General features: G+C 46.8%; 1 protein-coding gene across 6 annotated transcripts in view; it reads right to left on the bottom strand.

The window, feature by feature from the left end:
* The window catches only part of TBCE (tubulin folding cofactor E), a 434,765-nt gene that overhangs the window by 64,712 nt on the left and 350,306 nt on the right, over nucleotides 1-19,747 (bottom strand). For all 6 annotated transcript variants that reach the window (XM_033936232.1, XM_033936235.1, XM_033936237.1 and 3 more), the window contains one exon: nucleotides 14,835-14,988. In XM_033936232.1, the coding sequence (XP_033792123.1) occupies nucleotides 14,835-14,988 (154 nt within the window). The remainder of the gene's footprint in view (nucleotides 1-14,834; nucleotides 14,989-19,747) is intronic.

The raw sequence follows: 19,747 nt of genomic DNA, 5'->3' as shown, positions 1-19,747 counted from the left end.
TCCACCCCGGTGTCCCGACACGCACCAGAGGTCAGGGATCCTGATTTATGGGAGGAGACTCCTCTCGGTACCGAGGAGGATCCCTCCTCATCTGATGAGGAACCATCGGCACCTGATGCCACCTCTAAACCTGAGCAATCCTCTTTTTCTAAATTTCTGAGGGAAATGTCTGCTGCTCTGTCACTTCCCCTTGAATCTGACTCCAAAAAGTCCCAAGCCTTTTTAGAAGCCTTAGACTTTGAGCAACCTCCTAAAGAGTTCCTCAAGCTTCCCGTACATGACATCTTACGGGAGACATTCTACAAAAACTTGGAAAATCCCCTCACGGTACCGGGAGCTCCCCGTAAACTGGACAACCTTTACCGTGTCATCCCTATTCCAGGATTCGACAAATCTCAATTGCCCCATGAGTCCCTTCTGGTGGAATCCACCTTAAAAAAGACTCAGGGCTCCAGTGTCTATGCCTCTACCCCTCCTGGCAGAGAAGGTAAGACCATGGACAAGTTTGGCAAGAGACTTTACCAAAATGCCATGCTTGCCAACAGGGCAAACAACTATTCCTTCCATTTTTCCTTTTATCTCAAACACTTGGTCCAGCAGCTGTCTGCCCTCCAGAAGTACCTACCTGAGCGCAAGGTCCCGCTATTCCAGCAGCACATATCTGGCCTTCTCCAAATGCGCAAGTATATGGTCCGCTCGATATACGACTCCTTCGAGCTCACCTCTCGGGCCTCTGCCATGGCTGTAGCCATGCGTCGCTTGGCCTGGCTCAGAGTCTCCGACCTGGACATCAACCACCAGGACCGCCTGGCCAACGCCCCCTGTCTCGGGGATGAGCTTTTTGGAGAGTCACTGGATTCCACCACTCAGAAACTCTCTGCCCATGAGACCAGGTGGGACACCCTGATCAAGCCGAAAAAGAAGGCTCCGCCTGCTCGACCCTATCGGCCTCAATCATCTTACCAGCGGAGGTTCTCAGCCAGGCCACTCAATCCGCCTCCCCAACAATCTCGGCGACCCCGTCAACAGCAGCACCATGCCCAGGCTCGGTCTCAGGCCACTCAACCCTCCAAGCCTCCTCAGCCTGCTAAACAATCTCAGCCCTTTTGACTCTTCTCTCCAGGGCATAGCCAGTCATCCACCCTCGCTGCCTCTTCCACAGCCTATCGGGGGTCGTCTCACCATTTTCTCAAGCCGTTGGGAAGTCATCACGTCGGACCAGTGGGTCCTCAACATCATCCGCCACGGCTACTCTCTCAACTTCCAGACTCTGCCTCCGGACAACCTTCCCGTAGAGTCTGCTTCAAACTCATCTCAAACCCCCCTCCTCCTGAGGGAGGTTCAATCCCTCCTCCTTCTCAATGCCATCGAAGAAGTACCTCCAGATCAAAGGGGGCAGGGATTCTACTCCCGCTACTTCCTGGTACCCAAAAAGACGGGAGACCTCCGTCCCATTCTCGATCTCAGGGACCTCAACAAGTGTCTGGTCAAGGAGAAGTTCAGAATGCTCTCCCTTGCCACGCTCTACCCTCTTCTTTCTCAACACGACTGGCTATGTTCCCTGGACCTCAAAGAGGCCTACACTCACATCTCCATCAATCAACATTCTCGCCGCTACCTGCGGTTCCAGGTACTGCACCACCACTATCAGTACAAGGTGCTACCGTTCGGCCTCGCCTCCTCACCCAGGGTCTTCACCAAGTGCCTTATAGTGGTAGCGGCCTTCCTCAGGTCTCACAACCTCCAGGTGTTCCCCTATTTGGACGATTGGTTGGTGAAAGCACCTACGTCTCCACTTGTGCTACAGGCTACTCATCACACCATCTCTCTCCTCCACCTCCTGGGGTTCGAGATCAACTACCCCAAGTCGCATCTGCTTCCCACCCAGCGACTTCAATTCATTGGAGCAGTTCTGGACACCACGCTAATGAGGGCTTTTCTCCCCTCCGATCGCAAGCAGACCCTGCTCCATCTCTGCCGTCAGGTACTCATGCATCCCTCCATTCCTGCTCGACAGATGATGGTCCTCCTGGGTCACATGGCCTCGACAGTGCATGTCCTTCCTCTGGCTCGTCTCCACCTTCGTACACCTCAGTGGACGCTCGCCAACCAGTGGTCACAGACTACGGATCTTCTTTCTCATCCCATCTCTGTGACATCATCTCTTCAGCAATCTCTCCAATGGTGGTTGAACTCCTCAAATCTTTCCAGGGGTCTTCTTTTCCATCTGCCCCCCCACTCTATGATCATCACCACAGATGCGTCCCCCTACGCGTGGGGAGCTCACCTGGGAGATCTACGCACCCAGGGACTTTGGACCCCACAGGAGCGTCGTCATCACATCAATTTCCTGGAACTCAGAGCCATGTTCTACGCCCTCAAGGCTTTCCAACATCTTCTCTGTCCTCAAGTCCTCCTCCTATGCACAGACAATCAAGTCGCCATGTACTACATAAACAAGCAAGGCGGCACCGGATCTCGCCCCCTTTGTCTGGAGGCTCTGCGCATCTGGACCTGGGCCACGGACCGCAATCTCTTTCTCAGGGCGGTCTATATCCAGGGCGAACAGAACTCTCTGGCCGACAATCTCAGCCGCATCCTTCAACCTCACGAGTGGACGTTGGACCCTCCGACTCTACTCTCCATCTTTGCTCGATGGGGCACTCCGCAGGTGGACCTCTTTGCAGCACCTCACAACCATCAGCTGCCCCAATTCTGTTCCAGACTCTTCTCTCCTCACCGTCTGGCCCCGGATGCATTCCTGCTCAACTGGAGGGATCGGTTCCTCTATGCCTTCCCTCCACTTCCTTTGATGTTGCGGACCTTGTCCAAACTCCGCAAGGACAATGCCACCATGATCCTCATCGCCCCTCGGTGGCCTCGTCAACACTGGTTCTCCCTTCTGCTTCAACTCAGCTCCAGGGAGCCCATTCCTCTTCCTGTGTTTCCTACTCTACTTACACAGCAGAATCAGTCTCTACTACATCCCAACCTGTCTTCCCTCCACCTGACAGCTTGGTTTCTCTCGGGCTGACCTCTCCGGAGAATCTATCTCAACCGGTCCGCCTCATTTTGGACGCCTCCAGGAAACCGGCCACTCTCCAATGTTACCATCAGAAGTGGACCAGATTCTCCTCGTGGTGTCTCCGGCATCAGCAAGAACCCACCTCTTTGGCGGTGGAAACTGTCTTGGAATATTTGCTCTCGCTGTCCAACGCTGGCCTCAAAACCACCTCCATCAGAGTCCACCTCAGTGCCATCACTGCGTTTCACGAGCCTATTCTCGGAAAACCCCTCACGGCTCATCCTCTGGTTTCAAGATTTATGAGAGGGCTCTTCAACATCAAACCGCCTCTCAAGCCTCCTCCCGTCGTCTGGGACCTGAATGTGGTTCTCTCTGCTCTCATGAAACCTCCGTTTGAGCCTCTTGCCACAGCTTCATTCAGGCTTCTTACCTGGAAGGTGCTTTTCCTAATTGCCATCACCTCTGCCAGGAGGGTTAGCGAACTGCATGCACTGGTTGCCGACCCACCGTTCACTGTTTTTCACCATGACAAGGTTGTTCTGCGTACCCACCCTAAATTCCTTCCCAAGGTGGTCTCAGCTTTTCACCTCAACCAGTCCATTGTGCTTCCCGTCTTCTTCCCTAAGCCTCACTCGCATCCTGGAGAACAGGCGTTGCACACGCTGGATTGTAAGCGTGCCCTTGCTTACTACCTTGATCGTACCAGAGCTCACCGAACATCCCCTCAGCTCTTTTTGTCTTTCGATCCCAACCGTTTGGGCCGTCCTGTCTCCAAACGGACACTTTCAAATTGGCTTGCTGCCTGTATTGCCTTCTGTTATGCTCGGGCCGGTCTCTCTCTGGAAGGATCTGTCACGGCCCACAGAGTCCGAGCTATGGCTGCTTCTGTGGCTTTCCTCCGTTCCACGCCCATCGAGGAAATCTGCAAGGCGGCCACTTGGTCCTCAGTTCACACGTTCACTACTCACTACTGTCTGGATGCGTTCTCCAGACGGGATGGACACTTCGGCCAATCTGTGTTACAAAATTTATTTTCCTAATGGCCAACCATCCCTCCTCCCTCTTTGTTAGCTTGGAGGTCACCCATGTGTTAAGAATATGCTGCCTGCTTGTCCTGGGATAAAGCACAGTTACTTACCGTAACAGGTGTTATCCAGGGACAGCAGGCAGATATTCTTAAGTCCCACCCACCTCCCCGGGTTGGCTTCTTAGCTGGCTTATCCTAACTGGGGACCACGCACTCCTCCGTCGGGCGGGAAGGCACTCGCGCACGCGCGGTGCGGCCAACTAGAAACTTCTAGTTAAAAGGTCCGTACCGAGGGCTCCGTCGGTGACGTCACCCATGTGTTAAGAATATCTGCCTGCTGTCCCTGGATAACACCTGTTACGGTAAGTAACTGTGCTATATTGCTACTCCTTGGGTTTTGGCCAGGTACTAGGGACCTGGATTGGCCACCATGAGAATGGGCTACTAGACTTGATGGACCATTGGTCTGACCCAGTAAGGCTGTTCTTATGTTATGACACAATGGACAAAATGGTGAATCAATATAAGCTGGGGAAATACAAAGGGTAGAGAGGGTAGAGGATTATAAATAGAATAATAAACAAATATGGTGATTTACCAATTGGTAGGGTTGGGACTTAAAACGCAGCATCAAAAAAGTGGGTTTTCAGCCTGGATTTAACACAGTCAGATACGGAGCCTGATGTACTGAGACAAGTAGGTTGTGCCACACATACAGTGTAGCAAAGCAGAATGGACAAAGTCGAGAGTCGGGAGCTGGCAGTAGAGGAGAGGGGTACAAACAAGAGAGACTTGTCTAACAGAGTTCCTAGGGCAGAGTATAGGGAGAGATAAAAGAGAAGAGATATTGAAGAGCTGCAGAGTGAATATACTTGTACGAGTAAATCAGTATGAGGAGTTTGAACTTTATGCAAAATCTCATAAGGGATTTTGTCAAAAGCTTTCTGAAAATCTAGATAATCTAATTGGCTCATCTTTATTCACATTTATTATTCATGCCTTTAAAAAAGGTAAGAAATTAATTTGGCAAAACTTTCATGGCTGAATCCATTTCAAGACTGTCCCATTAAACAATGCTTGTCAAAATGTTCAGTAATTTTGTTCTTTATAATAAATTTCTACCTCTCTGCCCAGAACTGGCATCTTTTTTCAACACTTAGCAGAATACAAAATCTCCTCCAGTGCATCTACAATGTTAGAACTGCATCCTCCATTTGTAGATATCCATTGACTTCTAGATTTAAGGTCTTTCCTTAACAAAGCTTCCCATTCACATTTCTCAAGTTCCATAGGATCTAAAAGGCCCTTTTACTAAAGTGCAATTAAGTTTTTCCACTTATCACACCTTAATAACCTGAGGTGGTGGGCGCTGGTGCAAGGTCTGTGCAGTACAAGCAGAGAGTATATCCAGCATCTGCTCTGCATTTAGCGTATAGGGCAGACACTTCCCAGATGAACCTGAATTCCGTGCATCAATGGTAGTGCAGCTGTACTCATGCCACCTGCAGATACATGTAGATACCAGCACTGTCCACAGTTAAAATTTATAAAAAAAAAAAAAAAAAAAAAAAGAGTAAATGCTGCAGCAACAGTGCAGCCCTTTCCTGATCTCAACCATATCAGTACACCATCGAAAGCATGCAGAACATTGGCGCGCTGACAATCCCACCCTGATATTTGCAAACAGGATAAATGCACACCGCCGCTTCCGCCGGTTTGAGGCCTTCCCATTTGTGCTCTGAGAAGGGGGTGTGGTGGGGAACCCCCCCACTACACTTACAACTCCTCACGATCCCGTTAGGGGGGGTTGGGGGATCCCACCAGTACATTGAAAACTCCCGTTCTCCTTCCCGTTTTCGCTCTTCGGGAGTTTTCAGTATAGTGGGAGGTTCTCCTCCCCACTCTCCCTCCCAGCGGGAGCGTGAGGAGTTGCAAGTCTAGTGGGGGGGTTCCCCCCACACACCCTCTCAGAGCGCAAAAGGAAAGGCCTGAAAACAGCAGCACGCATTTGTCCTGCACGCAAATGTTGAGGCGGGATTGGCGGTGTGCCAATATCCTGTGCGCTATTGACGGGTCATCACCCATACCCACCCAGTCCCCCCCACAAGGGATATCCCAACTTTTCCACAATCTAACAATTAAAACGAGTGCGGAGATTTAAAAACAAAATCCGTGATTGTTTTTATAGGCTTACCTTGGCTCCACCCCCTTTTTCCCACTGAAAGCTTGGTGCAAAGTTTAAAGGACATAAGCAATGCCTCTGCTGGGTCAGACCTGAGGTCCATCGTGCCCAGCAGTCCGCTCATGCGGCGGCCCAACAGGTCCAGGACCTGTGCAGTAATCCTCTATCTATACCCCTCTATCCTCTTTTCCAGCAGGAAATTGTCCAATCCTTTCTTGAACCCCAGTACCGTACTCTGCCCTATTGTGCTCTCTGGAAGCGCATTCCAGGTGTTCACCACACGTTGGGTAAAGAAGAACTTCCTAGCATTCGTTTTGAATCTGTCCCCTTTCAACTTTTCTGAATGCCCTCTTGTTCTTTTATTATTTGAAAGTTTGAAGAATCTGTCCCTCTCTACTCTCTCTATGCCCTTGATGATCTTGTAAGTCTCTATCATATCCCCTCTAAGTCTCCTCTTCTCCAGGGAAAAGAGACCCAGTTTCTCCAATCTCTCAGCGTATGAAAGGTTTTCCATCCCCTTTATCAGATGCATCATTCTCCTCTGAACCCTCTCAAGTAACGCTATGTCCTTCTTAAGGTACGGCGACCAATATTGGACACAGTACTTCAGATGCAGACGCACCATCGCCAAATACAATGGCAGGATAACTTCTTTCGTTCTGGTTGTAATACCCTTCTTGATTATGCCTAGCATTGTTTGCCTTCTTAGCGGCCGCTGCACACTGTGCTGTCGGCTTCATTGTCATGTCCACCATTACCCTCAAGTCCCTTTCTTGGGTACTCTCATTTAATAACATCCCTCCCATTGTATAGTTGTACCTCGGGTTTCTGTTTCCCACATGTAATACTTTACATTTCTCAACGTTGAACTTCATCTGCCATATCGTCGCCCATTCCCCTAGTTTGTTCAAGTCCCTTTGCAATTCTTCGCAGTCCTCTTTAGTCCGAGCTCCACTAAATAGTTTTGCGTTGTCTGCAAATTTTATTATTTCGCACTTCGTCCCTGTTTCTAGATCATTTATGAATATATTAAATAACAGCGGCCCACTACTCCTGCTGGATACAATGTCAGAACCACCTCCTTAGGGGGAAGTGACATAGGAAGGTGAAGGTGGGGAAGCAGCTGCCAGGAAGTATAAGAGGCATGACCAGAGCTAGATTAAGGAGGTCCAGGGGAGAAGAAGAAAGAGGTGATTCCCATATGCGCCTTAACTATAACCACTTTGTTTGGCTGATGTAAACCAACCATTCTTTTGCTATCACCTGCGAAACTTGTTCTAAGGTCTACCTGGGACCAGACCTTGTTGCCTGACTGAAGGAAAACTGTTGCAAGACTGTGTTTGGGGTGTGGCAGTCACAAGGCATAGTCCATGTCTTGGGTCCCGTCAGCCACAGGTCCATCTCACACCTTTTGAACAAAAAGACTGTTCCTTGTATGCCTGACCCTGTGAAATTAACAGGAGGCAGGACTTTTCTTTTGAGTTAATAAAGAGTTTTCCTTTACTGTTTGTGGTTGTGTCTGGCTATGTGGGCAAGGGTCCAACCCAAACCCTGCTCGCGCTGTTACACCTCCATACATACTTTTAGAGCATGCAGTCACTACCTCTGGCAGACAAAGTGTGCCTCTGGTTCATCTTCTTGGCTTGTAGGACAGAGGACAGTCTGTCTATTTTCCAGCTCTGCCAGATTCACTCTCATTACAACAGAGCAGAAAAGCAGTAAACCTATAGAACTTTCAGAGATTGGTCTGCTCCCAGAGTTCAATTTAATAGGATCCCACTGTTCTGACACAGAACTCTCTGCTCTGCTCTCATGGTTGACTCTACCAGAAAGAAGAGCTGCAAGTTTCACCTCAATTAAACCTTCAGGAAACCAGAGCAATTAAACCTCGAGGCATGTTTGAAACAAGAGCAGTCAGGGAAAATGTGCCAAATATTTGCGCATCTCCCAGGGGGAAGAACTGCAAAACACATTTCTCTGCATCACGTGGCCTCCTTTCCCCTCTGTCATCATTTTATGGCCAGCTCTGCATTGAACATGAACTTAACTTACTGCAAGGGTTTAGCTTTACACTCCGAGAAGCATCCTGCTTTTCCTTCATGTTGTTTTCTGTGTACGCACACAATTTTTCTGCTATGCTCCTAGTGCAGTGTTTGCAGCCATGAAGTGTCTTACGCTGAAATCAAAGCCTTCCAAAAGGCATCACCATCCCATTTTAAGTTTTAAGATCATCTCCAGATTTAAACATCCTACTACTACTTATAACTTCTATAGCGCTGAAAGGCGTACGCAGCGCTGTACATTTGACGTGTAATAGATGGTCCCTGCTCTGAACAACTTATAGTCCAACTGTTTAAAAAAATTTTATAAACTTTTGGACGCCTACCCCAGCGTCTTTATTTGGACACTACAAGATAGTAGCCCCTAAGCCACAGGGCATGATAGCTTTTGTGGATCGAGCCATGTTATTGAGTAAGAAAGCCATTTTATCAGCTTGGTTAACATCTGAGGCATCTTCCCTGCAACACTGGCACTCTTTTCTGATAATACAAGCGTCCTTGGAAAACCGCAGTATCCCAGATCTTGAATCCTCATCATGACGCTGTTTTTGTGCGTTTTGGGAACCATTTTGGACTGACCTCACGCCTCAGGCATGCAGCAGAATACTGAATACTTAACATATTTGCCATGATGTTTGTTTTTCTTTTGCAGGATTGTAAGATGGACTGTTGGGGGGGGAGGGGGGATATTGGGAGGAAAATTGTTCTCGATGGTTTGGTTCTAAATGACTGTGTATGCTGGTTTGCTGTGTGTATTTTATTAAAACCAATAAAAATCATTTAAACATAAAAAAATTATAAACTCAAAAAAGAAGATATCAGTCTAATACATACATACCTCTCTATCTGATCCAAAATATGTTTTAAATATATAGAAAGAAAAAAAAATTATTAAACTTTCTGGGGCTTCCTAAGCAAACATGCAGACAGCCTTTCTAAATTTACCTTTATGCCTTTTTTTTTTTTTCTTTGTTCCTCTTATGGAAAAAAGAAGAGATACGATTTGAAAGAAGTCCACTGCCTCTCCTCAACTGCCTTTGCACAAGACATTTAACTACATCTCCCCCAAATTCAAGTGTGTAAGGCCTCACTACCACAGAAACCAAAAAACCACTGTGGAGTGACGATGTTCTTCTTCCCAAAATGGACCTTAAGAAATGTCAAAGTTCAAAAGCACAACAATACAATACACTCAAAGACAAAATAATCTACTTGAAAATAAAATAATCCACATAATAAACCTAAAGGACCTAGTCCGCTGAAGGCATGGGACCCAACACGGTCCGTGTTTCAACAAAAAGTCTTCCTTGTGGATTATTTTATCTTTGAGTGGACTATACCATTGTACTTTTGAACTTCGACTCTTCTTAATAAAGTCCATTTTAAAAAAAGAACATTGTCACTCCACAGTGTTTCCTTGGTTTCTCCTGTTGTTTTTTTCTCTGTGGATTTCCTGAGGTCAATTTTCTTTGCTTAGGCCTCAATACTGCAGCATCTGGAGCCAGAGGAGTAAGTCTTGCTCGGTCCTGTCACTCCTAGTATGTCAGAAATATCCTCTTTATCAGGGACACTGGCAGTGGTGTTCACCATGAAGATGGAAAACCCCATCTTGGGAGAAACACTGACACTACTGGTTAGTGGTGTTTGTCATAAATCCTATGGGGACAGACTTAGAGACCTTAATATATATACTCTAGAGCAGTGTTTTTCAACCGCTGTTCCGCGGCACACTAGTGTGCCGCGAGATGTTGCCTTGTGTGCCGCAGGGCCGCCATCAGGGCAGTAATACCAGTCCTGCATTCAGGGGCCCGGAGCTGACAGGGGGCCCGGGCTCCCCCAGGGTCCTAGGCAGTGTTCTAAGGCAGGGGCGCCAGTAGCTCGCCAAGGCAAAGTGAGTCGATCACCCAGGACTCACTTTGTCTTAGCGATCTAATCTATCGAGCCGATAAGTCTTCTTCTCCCCGACGTCAATTCTGCAGTCGGAGAGGAAGTTCGGGCCAGCCAATCGCTGCCTGGCTGGGCGGAACTTCCTCTCCGATTGCAGAATTGACATCAGGGAGAGCATGTGTCGGCGTCGGCTTTGGGGCCTGTTATCCATTGGTGGGTCCTGTTCCCCGATGGCAGCGGCAGTGGCTTGGGGAACGGCAGGGAGAAAGAAAGAAAGGGGGCAGGCAGGGAAACAGAAGGAAAGAAGAGAAACAGAAAAAAAAGAAAGAAAGGTCAGGGAGAGAGGAAGAAAAAGTTGGGGGAGGGAATGAGGTGTGGAGGAGAGAAAGCATACAGGCTGATAGAAGGGAAGAAAGATTGGATGCACAGTCAGAAGAAGAAAGTACAACCAGAAATCACCAGACAAGGTAGGAAAAATGATTTTATTTTAAATTTAGCAAAGTGGAGGCAGTATTACCACAGTTTTCAGCGCCAGCCGTGGTGGTAGCAGCTCTGATGCTCAGAATTCTATGAATGTCAGGGCTGTTACCACTGTGGCTAAAATCCACACTACAGTTTTGTAAAAGGGTGAGGGGTTAGTTTGTGATGACATATTCCATACTAGGCGAAGGTGTTTTCTGTGTTCTGTGTGTTTGAAAGACATGGTTTTCTGTTAGGATTGACGGTGTAGGATTGATCTGTGCTGGTCTGGCTTGTTTAGTTTTACAGAGCTGTCATCTGGAGCTGTCATCCGCCGGCTCATCGGGGATCGATCAGAAGAGTGCTGAGTGTGACGGACAGCGGCTTCTGGAGGAGACAAGCGCAGTAAGTCCTGAGTGACAGTGAGATACTGCAGTGATGGACAAGTTTTTGAAAAGGAAAGAACTAGACTCTGAACAAAATTTGGAGCCAGATGAGAGCCCAAGTATGAGTGGGGGTCAAAAGAAAGCAAAGATGGTTAGCGCAAGACAATATAGCGAAAGCTATATTTCAGTTGGATTTACTTTCACTGGAGATGCAAGCAAACCAACTCCACTGTGCGTGGTGTGTGGTGAAAAGCTAGCTAACAGTGCTATGGTCCCAAGCAAACTTAAACGCCATCTCCAAACGAAACACCCTTCGCTTCAAAACAAGAATGCGGACTATTTTGTTCGCCTGCGTGACAACACGGAGAAACAGGCAACTTTCATGAAAAAAACCACAAAGGTAAATGAAAGAGTTCTTAAAGCTAGCTATCAAGTTGCTGAACTTATACCCAAGTCAAAAAAGTCGCACACTGTGGCAGAGACATTAATACTTCCTACCTGCAAAGCTATTGTAGAGGAGATGCTCGGACCTGAAGCAGCTAAGGAAATAGCCAAAGTCCCTCTCTCAGACAACACAATTTCCAGACGTATTAATGACATGTCTGCAGACATCGAAAGTGTGGTTTTGGAAAAGATCCGTATCAGTGAGAAATTTGCATTGCAACTTGACGAGTCTACTGATATCAGTGGACATGCTCAACTCTTGGCCAATGTGCGTTTTGTTGATGGTGATGCAATTAGAGAAAACTTCTTTTTTTGCAAGGCATTGCCAGAAAAAACAACAGGAGAAGAAATTTTTCAGGTCACATCAGAATACCTTGAAAAAGGAGGACTTAAGTGGGAAAACTGCACAAGTGTCTGCACCGATGGAGCTGCAGCCATGGTCGGGCGCACCAAAGGCTTTGTAAGCAGAGTGAAGGAAAGAAATCCAGATGTGATTGTTACGCATTGTTTTTTACACCGCGAGGCCCTCGTAGCCAAGACTTTACCAGCAGTCCTAGTTCATGTGTTGGATGATGTTGTGTGCATGGTAAACTTTGTAAAGTCACGACCCGTGAAAAGTCCCATATTTGCAGCTTTGTGTGAGGAGATGGGAGCGAAGCATAAAACCTTGCTGTTTCATACGGAGGTCCGGTGGTTGTCGCATGGCAAGGTCTTGGTTCGTGTGTATGAGCTGCGGGAGGAACTTAAAGTGTTTCTGACAAATGAGAGGTCAGATTACGCAAAGCAGCTTGCAAGTGATGAGTGGTGTGCAAGGCTGGCATACCTGGCAGATATATTTTATCATCTGAATGAACTGAACACACGAATGCAAGGCCGAAGTGAAAACCTGCTTACAAGTACAGATAAAATAAATGGATTCCGTTCAAAGGTGCAACTCTGGCATCAACACGTGGAAAGTGGCAATCTTGAAATGTTCACACTCACCAAGCAATGGCAAGGTGTTCACACTGCTGCACTGTGTGAGATAATAGTTAAACATTTAAAAACTCTTGAGGAGAAGTTGTCATTTTATTTCTCTTCAGTCTCCACTGAATGCCTTGACTGGGTTAGAGACCCTTATAGCTCAGCATCAGTTGGTGAAAAGGACATGACTTTACAGGAGCAGGAGGAACTAACTGAACTGAGACAAAATCGTGGTTTCAAGCTATGATTTGCTGATCTACCTTTGGACAGTTTTTGGTTGGATACCGCCAAGGAGTTCCCCCTTCTGGCAAACAAAGCTATTTTGACATTGCTCCCATTTTCCACTACATATCTGTGTGAGATTAGCTTTTCAAGCATCATTGCTATAAAAACCAAATACAGAGAGAGACTGAGAGCTGTTGTCTTTCTTCTATTCCAGCCAGAATATCAGCTTTGTGTTCAGCCAAACAGGCCCAGGTTTCGCACTGAATAATGTATTTTATAATTTTTCACTATTCTGTTTACTTAATATTTCATAATAAAGTAATTATAAAATACTTTCTTTGTGTTTATTTGATTCCTATTCAAGAGAATTACTTTATATATAGTCAATATAGGCACAGAGTTAAATTTTTTAACATTTTCTAATGGTGGTGTGCCTCGTGATTTTTTTCATGAAACAAGTGTGCCTTTGCCCAAAAAAGGTTGAAAAACACTGCTCTAGAGCAAGGGGTGCCCACACTTTTTGGGCTTGCGAGCTACTTTTAAAATGACCAAGTCAAAATGATCTACCAACAATAAAATTAAAAAAAAACACAAAGCACACTGTACGCATAGAAAATGTTAATTATCATTCCTATTCCAGGGTTTTTCAAAGAGGTCAAAGCAGATGACTCTATGCACTATCACCTCAGTAACAACCATACAAAAATAGACAAACATAACCCCCTCCCTTTTTACTAAAGCACAATAGCAGTTTTTAGCACAGGGAGCTGCGCTGAATGCCCAGCGCTGCTCTCGACACTCATAGGCTCCCTGCGCTAAAAACCTCTATTGCGGTTTAGTAAAAGGGGACCTTAGTGTAAAATATAGACAGCAGATATAAATTCAGACACATTTTGATCACTAAATTTAAAATAAAATCATTTTTCCTACCTTGTCTGGTGATTTCATGAGTCTCTGGTTGCACTTTCTTCTTTTGACTGTGCATCCAATCTTTCTTCCCTTCTTTTAGCCTGTATGCTTCCTCTCCTCCAGACCTCATTCCCTCCCCCAACTTTCCTTCCTCTCTCCCTGCCCTTTCTTTCTCTCTGCCTCCCTTTCTTTTTTTTCTGTTTCTCTTCTTTCCTTCTGTCTCCCTGCTTGCCCTTTTTCTTTTTTTCTCCCTGCCCTCCCCCAAGCCACTTCCACTGCCATCGGGGACCAGGACCCAAACTGCCATCGGGGACCAAGACCCAAACCGCCACCAATAACAGGCCCGAAAGCCGACGCCGCCCCAAGCTCTCCCTGCTTCGGCCGACCAGCATCGCGATCAACCTATTGGGGGAAATGTTGCCAGTCCTGCCTTCGCGGAAACAGAAAGTAGGCAGGACCCGGCAGCAAGAAGAGCAAATGCTTCACTAACCTGTCTCCCGCCTTAGCCCGTAGCGAACGCTTGCTTCAGGGCTCTTAACATGTGCGTGCCGGCTTCCCTTCTCCCCCCCCCAGACATAACTTCCGGTTTCAGAGGGAAGAGAAGAGAAGCCGGCACGCACACGTTAGAGCCCGGAGCATAAGTTCGCTACGGGCTGAAATCTCCAAGCCGGGGTTTTTTTTAATGTTCAGCAGCGGCGGCAGCAGAGATGACAGCTGGGCCCTAGGGAGACCACAGAGGAAGGCTGATCGGCCCGGTAGATCAGGACGGCAACACGAGTCTAGCGATCGACTCACGTTGCCTTCCTGAGCTACCGGTCGATCGCGATCGACGTATTGGGCACCCCTGCTCTAGAGCCAAGATGGGAGAAAGGGGATACGACAGATGTTTAAATATCTCCATGGCATTAATGTACAGGTGGTGAACTCTAGAAGGAGAGAGCTCAGGAGTAATGTAAGAAAAAAATTATTTACAGAAAGGGTAGTCGATGTGTGAAATAGTCTCCCAATGGAAGTGGTGGAGATGAAGATAGCATGGGATAGGCATGTGGGATCTCTTAGGGAGAGGAGACAGCGGATGTTGTGGATGGGCAGAAATATCGTTTACCCATGAAAATATCTTGAAAACTAACCTAAACATGTACTGACAATAAAATGAAAATGCTTTATTTGGGGTACATAGTACTAATACTTGGAACAACATGCATATTATTAACAATATTTACAAAAACAAACAAAGCACCAAATTGTGATTTAAAAGAGTACTTACTACTACAGAGCAATTTATATCTAGGATGATCAGCAAGAAACTCCTCATTGGGTCTGTTTTTTTCAGGATTTTGATGTCCACCAGCCTGCAACCAGTCATTCCCAAATATTTTGCGATAATCAAGTTCTGCTCCCTGCCTTTCTTTAGGAAGAATCTGTTGCACGTGTAGGCGATTACAAATAAAAATGCACACATTTTTGTTTGCTTTCATTTCAGAAATTTTACACAAATTAAACACAATCAAAATTAAGCAGGGTTCTTCCAAGTTCAAAAAGTGTGTTAAATTCTTCTGACCACACATTTGATTTGAACCCTGGCTTCCCTGGTTCTCAACCTGCTCTCAATTACTCAGCTGGTCTTCTTATGTAAAATACTATCAACTAATTAGACAGAATAATATTTAAAGTAAGTGAAATAGCATCCTACTGAATTTTTTTCACTATTGATACAAAATCCTCCCAGGTTTGTCCTCTCTTCATATGAAAGGTTCAATTTATCTTGATCCAACAGATACCTCCACATCAGTTAACCAAATTACTTGCCAGGTGCACTCCCTGGTTAGCAGTTTACTAGTCCTCAGAGCTCTCATGATGTCACAGACAGAGCCTACAAAGGAAGACTTCTCTTGCTTAGTAAATACTAGAAGCTTTTGAGCTGCTGCATTGCACATGCACACTAAGTTCTCATCTGCAACAGTCACATGGGATTCTACTACTACTGATCACTTATATCACGCTGAAAGGCATACGCAGCAATGTACATTTTGACATTTATAGATGGTTCCTGCTCAGAAGAGCTTACAATCTAACTTGGACAGACAGACATGACATATAGGGTTGGGGATGCAGAACCCAAGGTGAGAGGAGTTAGGAGTTGAAAGCACACTCGAAGAGGACCTTGAACACTGTCAGAGACAGAGCCCGCCTTAGGGATTTGGGCAGCTTATTCCAAGTTTATGGCACAGCAAGGTAAAAGGAGTTTGCAGTTGAAGAGAAGGGTACAGATAGACTGACCAGCTGAGCGGAGCTCATGGGGGTGGAGGGAAACATAGGGGAAGATAAGTGAAGAGAGATAGTGAGGGGCAGCTAAGTGAATTAATTTGTAGGTCAGTAAGAGGAGTTTGAATTGTATTTAGAAACGGATGAGAAGTTACTGAAGTGACTTTAGGAGAGGGGTAATGTGAGTATAGCGGCTCTCCCAGAATATGAGTTATTCTGGATGGATTAGAGGGGAGCAAGATGGCCAAGTGGAAGGCCTGAAAGTAGCGAGTTGCAGTAGTCTAAGTGTGAGGTGGTGAGGGCATAGATAAGTGTTTTGGTAGTATGCTCAGAGAGGAAGAAACGGTAGGTTTTAGTGATAACCCCGAAATAATGAGCAGACAAAAACAGGAAGGATGAGAGTATTGTCCACAGAGATGGAGAATGAGGGAAGAGGAGAGGAGTGTTTAGGTGGGAAGATGAGCAGCCCTGTTTTAGCCATTTTCAGTTTTAGATGGCAGTGAGACATCCAGGTGGCAATGTCAGATAGACAGGATGAGACTCTGGTCTAGGTTTCAGTGGAGATATTTGGTGCAGAGAGGTAGATCTGGGAGTCGTCAGCCATGTTTGAAGACATCAGGAACTGTTGCAGTGGAGAGTGATAAATAGGGGGGATGGCGCTGAGTAATGGGAATTGGATCGGATGAGCAGGTAGTGGGTTTGGAGGAGGAGAAAAGGTGTGCAGTTCCCCTCTACAGTGATTTCAGAAAAGGAGAAAAAGGTGGCAGGGGTTGATGGAAGATTGGCAAAATGGACAGCTGGAAGGTAGGGGGGGGGAAAGGTGACCTGGTTCAGAACTCAAGGTGAATCTTATGAACCTTGTTATAGAAGAACTCTACCACTGTCTAGGAGAAAGTGAAAGTGAAATTGGAGGCGAGGGCACCTTGAGTAGAGACAAAGAGACAGCGAGGCAAAGAGACAGCGAGGATTAGACCTAAGAAAGTTTGTTAAATGGGCGTAATATTCTTGTTTGGCAAATGAAAAGGCAGACTGGAAGGATGTCAGCAGGAACTTGAACTATATGAGATCAGCATGTGTGCAGGATTTAAGCAAAACACGTTCAGCAGATTGGGCGCTGGAGAAAGCAGGAGAAAAGCAGCTACAGAGAGAGGCAGAGGGAGAGAGAAGCCAAGGGAGAAAAAAGCAGATAAAAGAGCAGGAGAGAAGCAGAGGCAGGACACCAAGAGGGAACTCGGTGAGAGTTAGCTCCGCCCACCCCACCCCCAACATCGACCACTGAAGCTCCGCCTTAAAAGGGGAGCGGCCAACGGAGCAGAGTTGATCTGAGCAGGAGAGAGTAGGAGAAAAGCAGCTACAGAGAGAGGCAGAGGGAGAGAGAAGCCAAAGGGGGAAAAAAAGCAGATAAAAGAGCAGGAGAGAAGCAGAGGCAGGAGACCAAGAGGGAAATCGGTGAGAGTTAGATCCGCCCACCCCCATCGACCACCGAAGCTCCGCCTTAAAAGGGAAGGGGCCAACGGAGCAGAGCTGATCTGAGCAGGAGAAAAGCAGCTACAGAGAGAGGCAGAGGGAGAGAGAAGCCAAAGGGGGGAAAAACAGATAAAAGAGCAGGCGCAACCATAGCAGACAGAAGACATCTGCAGCAGACCGGCAAGCAGGCAGCAATGGAAGCAGCAGACGGAAGGAAGATGTTGAACCCAGTTTTCTACATCGTCTGCCATATGTATGACTACCTCCCCTCTGGAAGGCGGTCTTATGTATGCGCTCGATGCGGAGAACTGGAGAGCCTGAAGAGACAAGTCAGACTCCTGGAGGGTAGAATACTGGAACTGGAGGCACTTCAAGCAGCGGAGGAGGAAGACAGAGATGCAGAGAACATCCAGACACAGAAAGTAGAGAACAAGACAGAGGACACCATCAAGGAAGAAGTCCGAGAGCTGGAGAAGTTCATAGAGGAGGCATACAGGGAAGCCGTAGAAAATCATCAGCAACAGTGGAACTGCCGAAAAACACCTACAGAGAGGGTGGACCACCTATAACAACCACCAGGAAGAAATGGGTGACACGGGAGCGAGAACGAAGGATACGGACCTGCGGCAGGAGAGATGGACATACACCAGGGACACGGACCTGTGGCTGGAGAATCAGGAGAAGATAGAGAGGACAGCAATCGTCATGCGGGACTCCATCATCAGACAAGTTGACAGCCACAAAGCGGGAGGAAGACTTGATCAGCTGGTGACCTCCTACCGGGAGCCAAGGTAGAAGACATAGTGAGACGCATCGACAGGATCCTCAACAGTGTGAAAGAAAAAGATACGGCGGTGGTGATCCATGTGGGGGACGAACAACGTGAGCAACAGGAACTACAACAGGGAAGTACTGAAGGACCAGTTCCGTATTGCTAGGAAGGAAGCTGAAGACCAGGACGCAGAGGATAGCATTCTCGGAGATCCTGCCGGTACCCAGGGCAGATGAGAAAAGGCAGATGGAGCTGAAAGCAGTCAATGCGTGGATGCGGCGCTGTGAGGAAGAAGGATTCCACTTCGTATGCAACTGGACGACGTTATGGGGGAAGAGCAAGCTCTACAGGACAGATGGACTCCACCTCAGCAGAGACGGAACGAGGCTACTTGCAAGCAACATCAAGAGAGAAGTGGACAAGTTTTTAAACTAGGAAGAAGGGGAAAGCCGACAGTCGACCGAAAGACAGAGTAGATGATTTGGGAACCGGTATACCAGGAGGATACTGTGCAAGAAGATAGAGGGAAAGACTCACCGGATTACAGGCAAGATAAATCTAAAAGGACACAAGATGGAAGGAAATGCAAGAAAGGAACAGGCCGCAAACTCAAGTGTATGTACATGAATGCAAGGAGCCTAAGGAATAAGATGGGTGAATTAGAAGCCATGGCACAATAAGATAACGTTGACATCATAGGCATCACGGAAACATGGTGGACTGAGGATAACGTCTGAGACACTGTGCTACCTGGATACAAACTATACCGCAGATACAGTGGCTCAAAAAGGTGGGGGCATTGCCATATACGTAAAAGAGGAAATTGAATCTACTGGAGAGAACATGCCACAACTGACAGATAAGTTAAGAGTCTCTATGGGTCAAAATTCCAGGAACAAATGGCCTAAAAATGAAGATCAGCATCTACTATCGACTCCCAGGGCAGTCCGAAGAAATTGACGGAGAAATAACAGACGTGATTAAACGCAACTGCAACGGAGGCAACACAGTTATCATGGGTGACTTCAACTATCCGGGAATAGACTGGAACCTAGGCACCTTCAGCTGCATTAGAGAGACCAAGTTCTTGGATGCTGTAGGCGACTGTTTCATGGAACAACTTGTCAAGGAAAATACTGGAGGAAATGCAATTCTGGACTTAATTCTAAATGGCCTGTGAGGACTGGCACAAGGTATAGAGGTAGAAAGGACACTGGGAAACAGCGATCACAATATGATATGCTTTGATCTGGACGCAGGGGAGAAACATTGGTCCAAAACGACAGCCACGACACTGAACTTCCAAAAAGGGAATTACGAAGGGATGAGATTCATGGTAGGGAAGAAGATTAAGACGAGGATAAGCACTGTAAAAACGTTAGAGCAAGATTGGTCCCTTTTTAAGGACACAGTCACCGAGGAGCAAAATTTATATATACCGCGTATCAACAAGGGATCCAAGAAGAAAAAGAACAAAGAACCGGCTTGGCTCACTGTAGAAGTGAAGGAAATGATCAGAGACAAGAACTTCATTTAAAGAATAGAAAAGGTAAAAAATGGATGAAAACTGGAACAAGCACAAACAACATCAATGCAGGTACCATAAGGCAGTAAAAGGGGCCAAAAGAGACTACAATGAAAAAATAGCTAAGGAGGCGAAGAACTTCAAGCCGTTC

Source organism: Geotrypetes seraphini, chromosome 3 (assembly GCF_902459505.1).
Source record: "Geotrypetes seraphini chromosome 3, aGeoSer1.1, whole genome shotgun sequence".
NCBI classification, from domain to species: domain Eukaryota; kingdom Metazoa; phylum Chordata; class Amphibia; order Gymnophiona; family Dermophiidae; genus Geotrypetes; species Geotrypetes seraphini.
The sequence above is the reverse complement of the archived record's forward strand: the minus strand, read 5'-3'. Positions and strand labels throughout refer to the sequence as shown.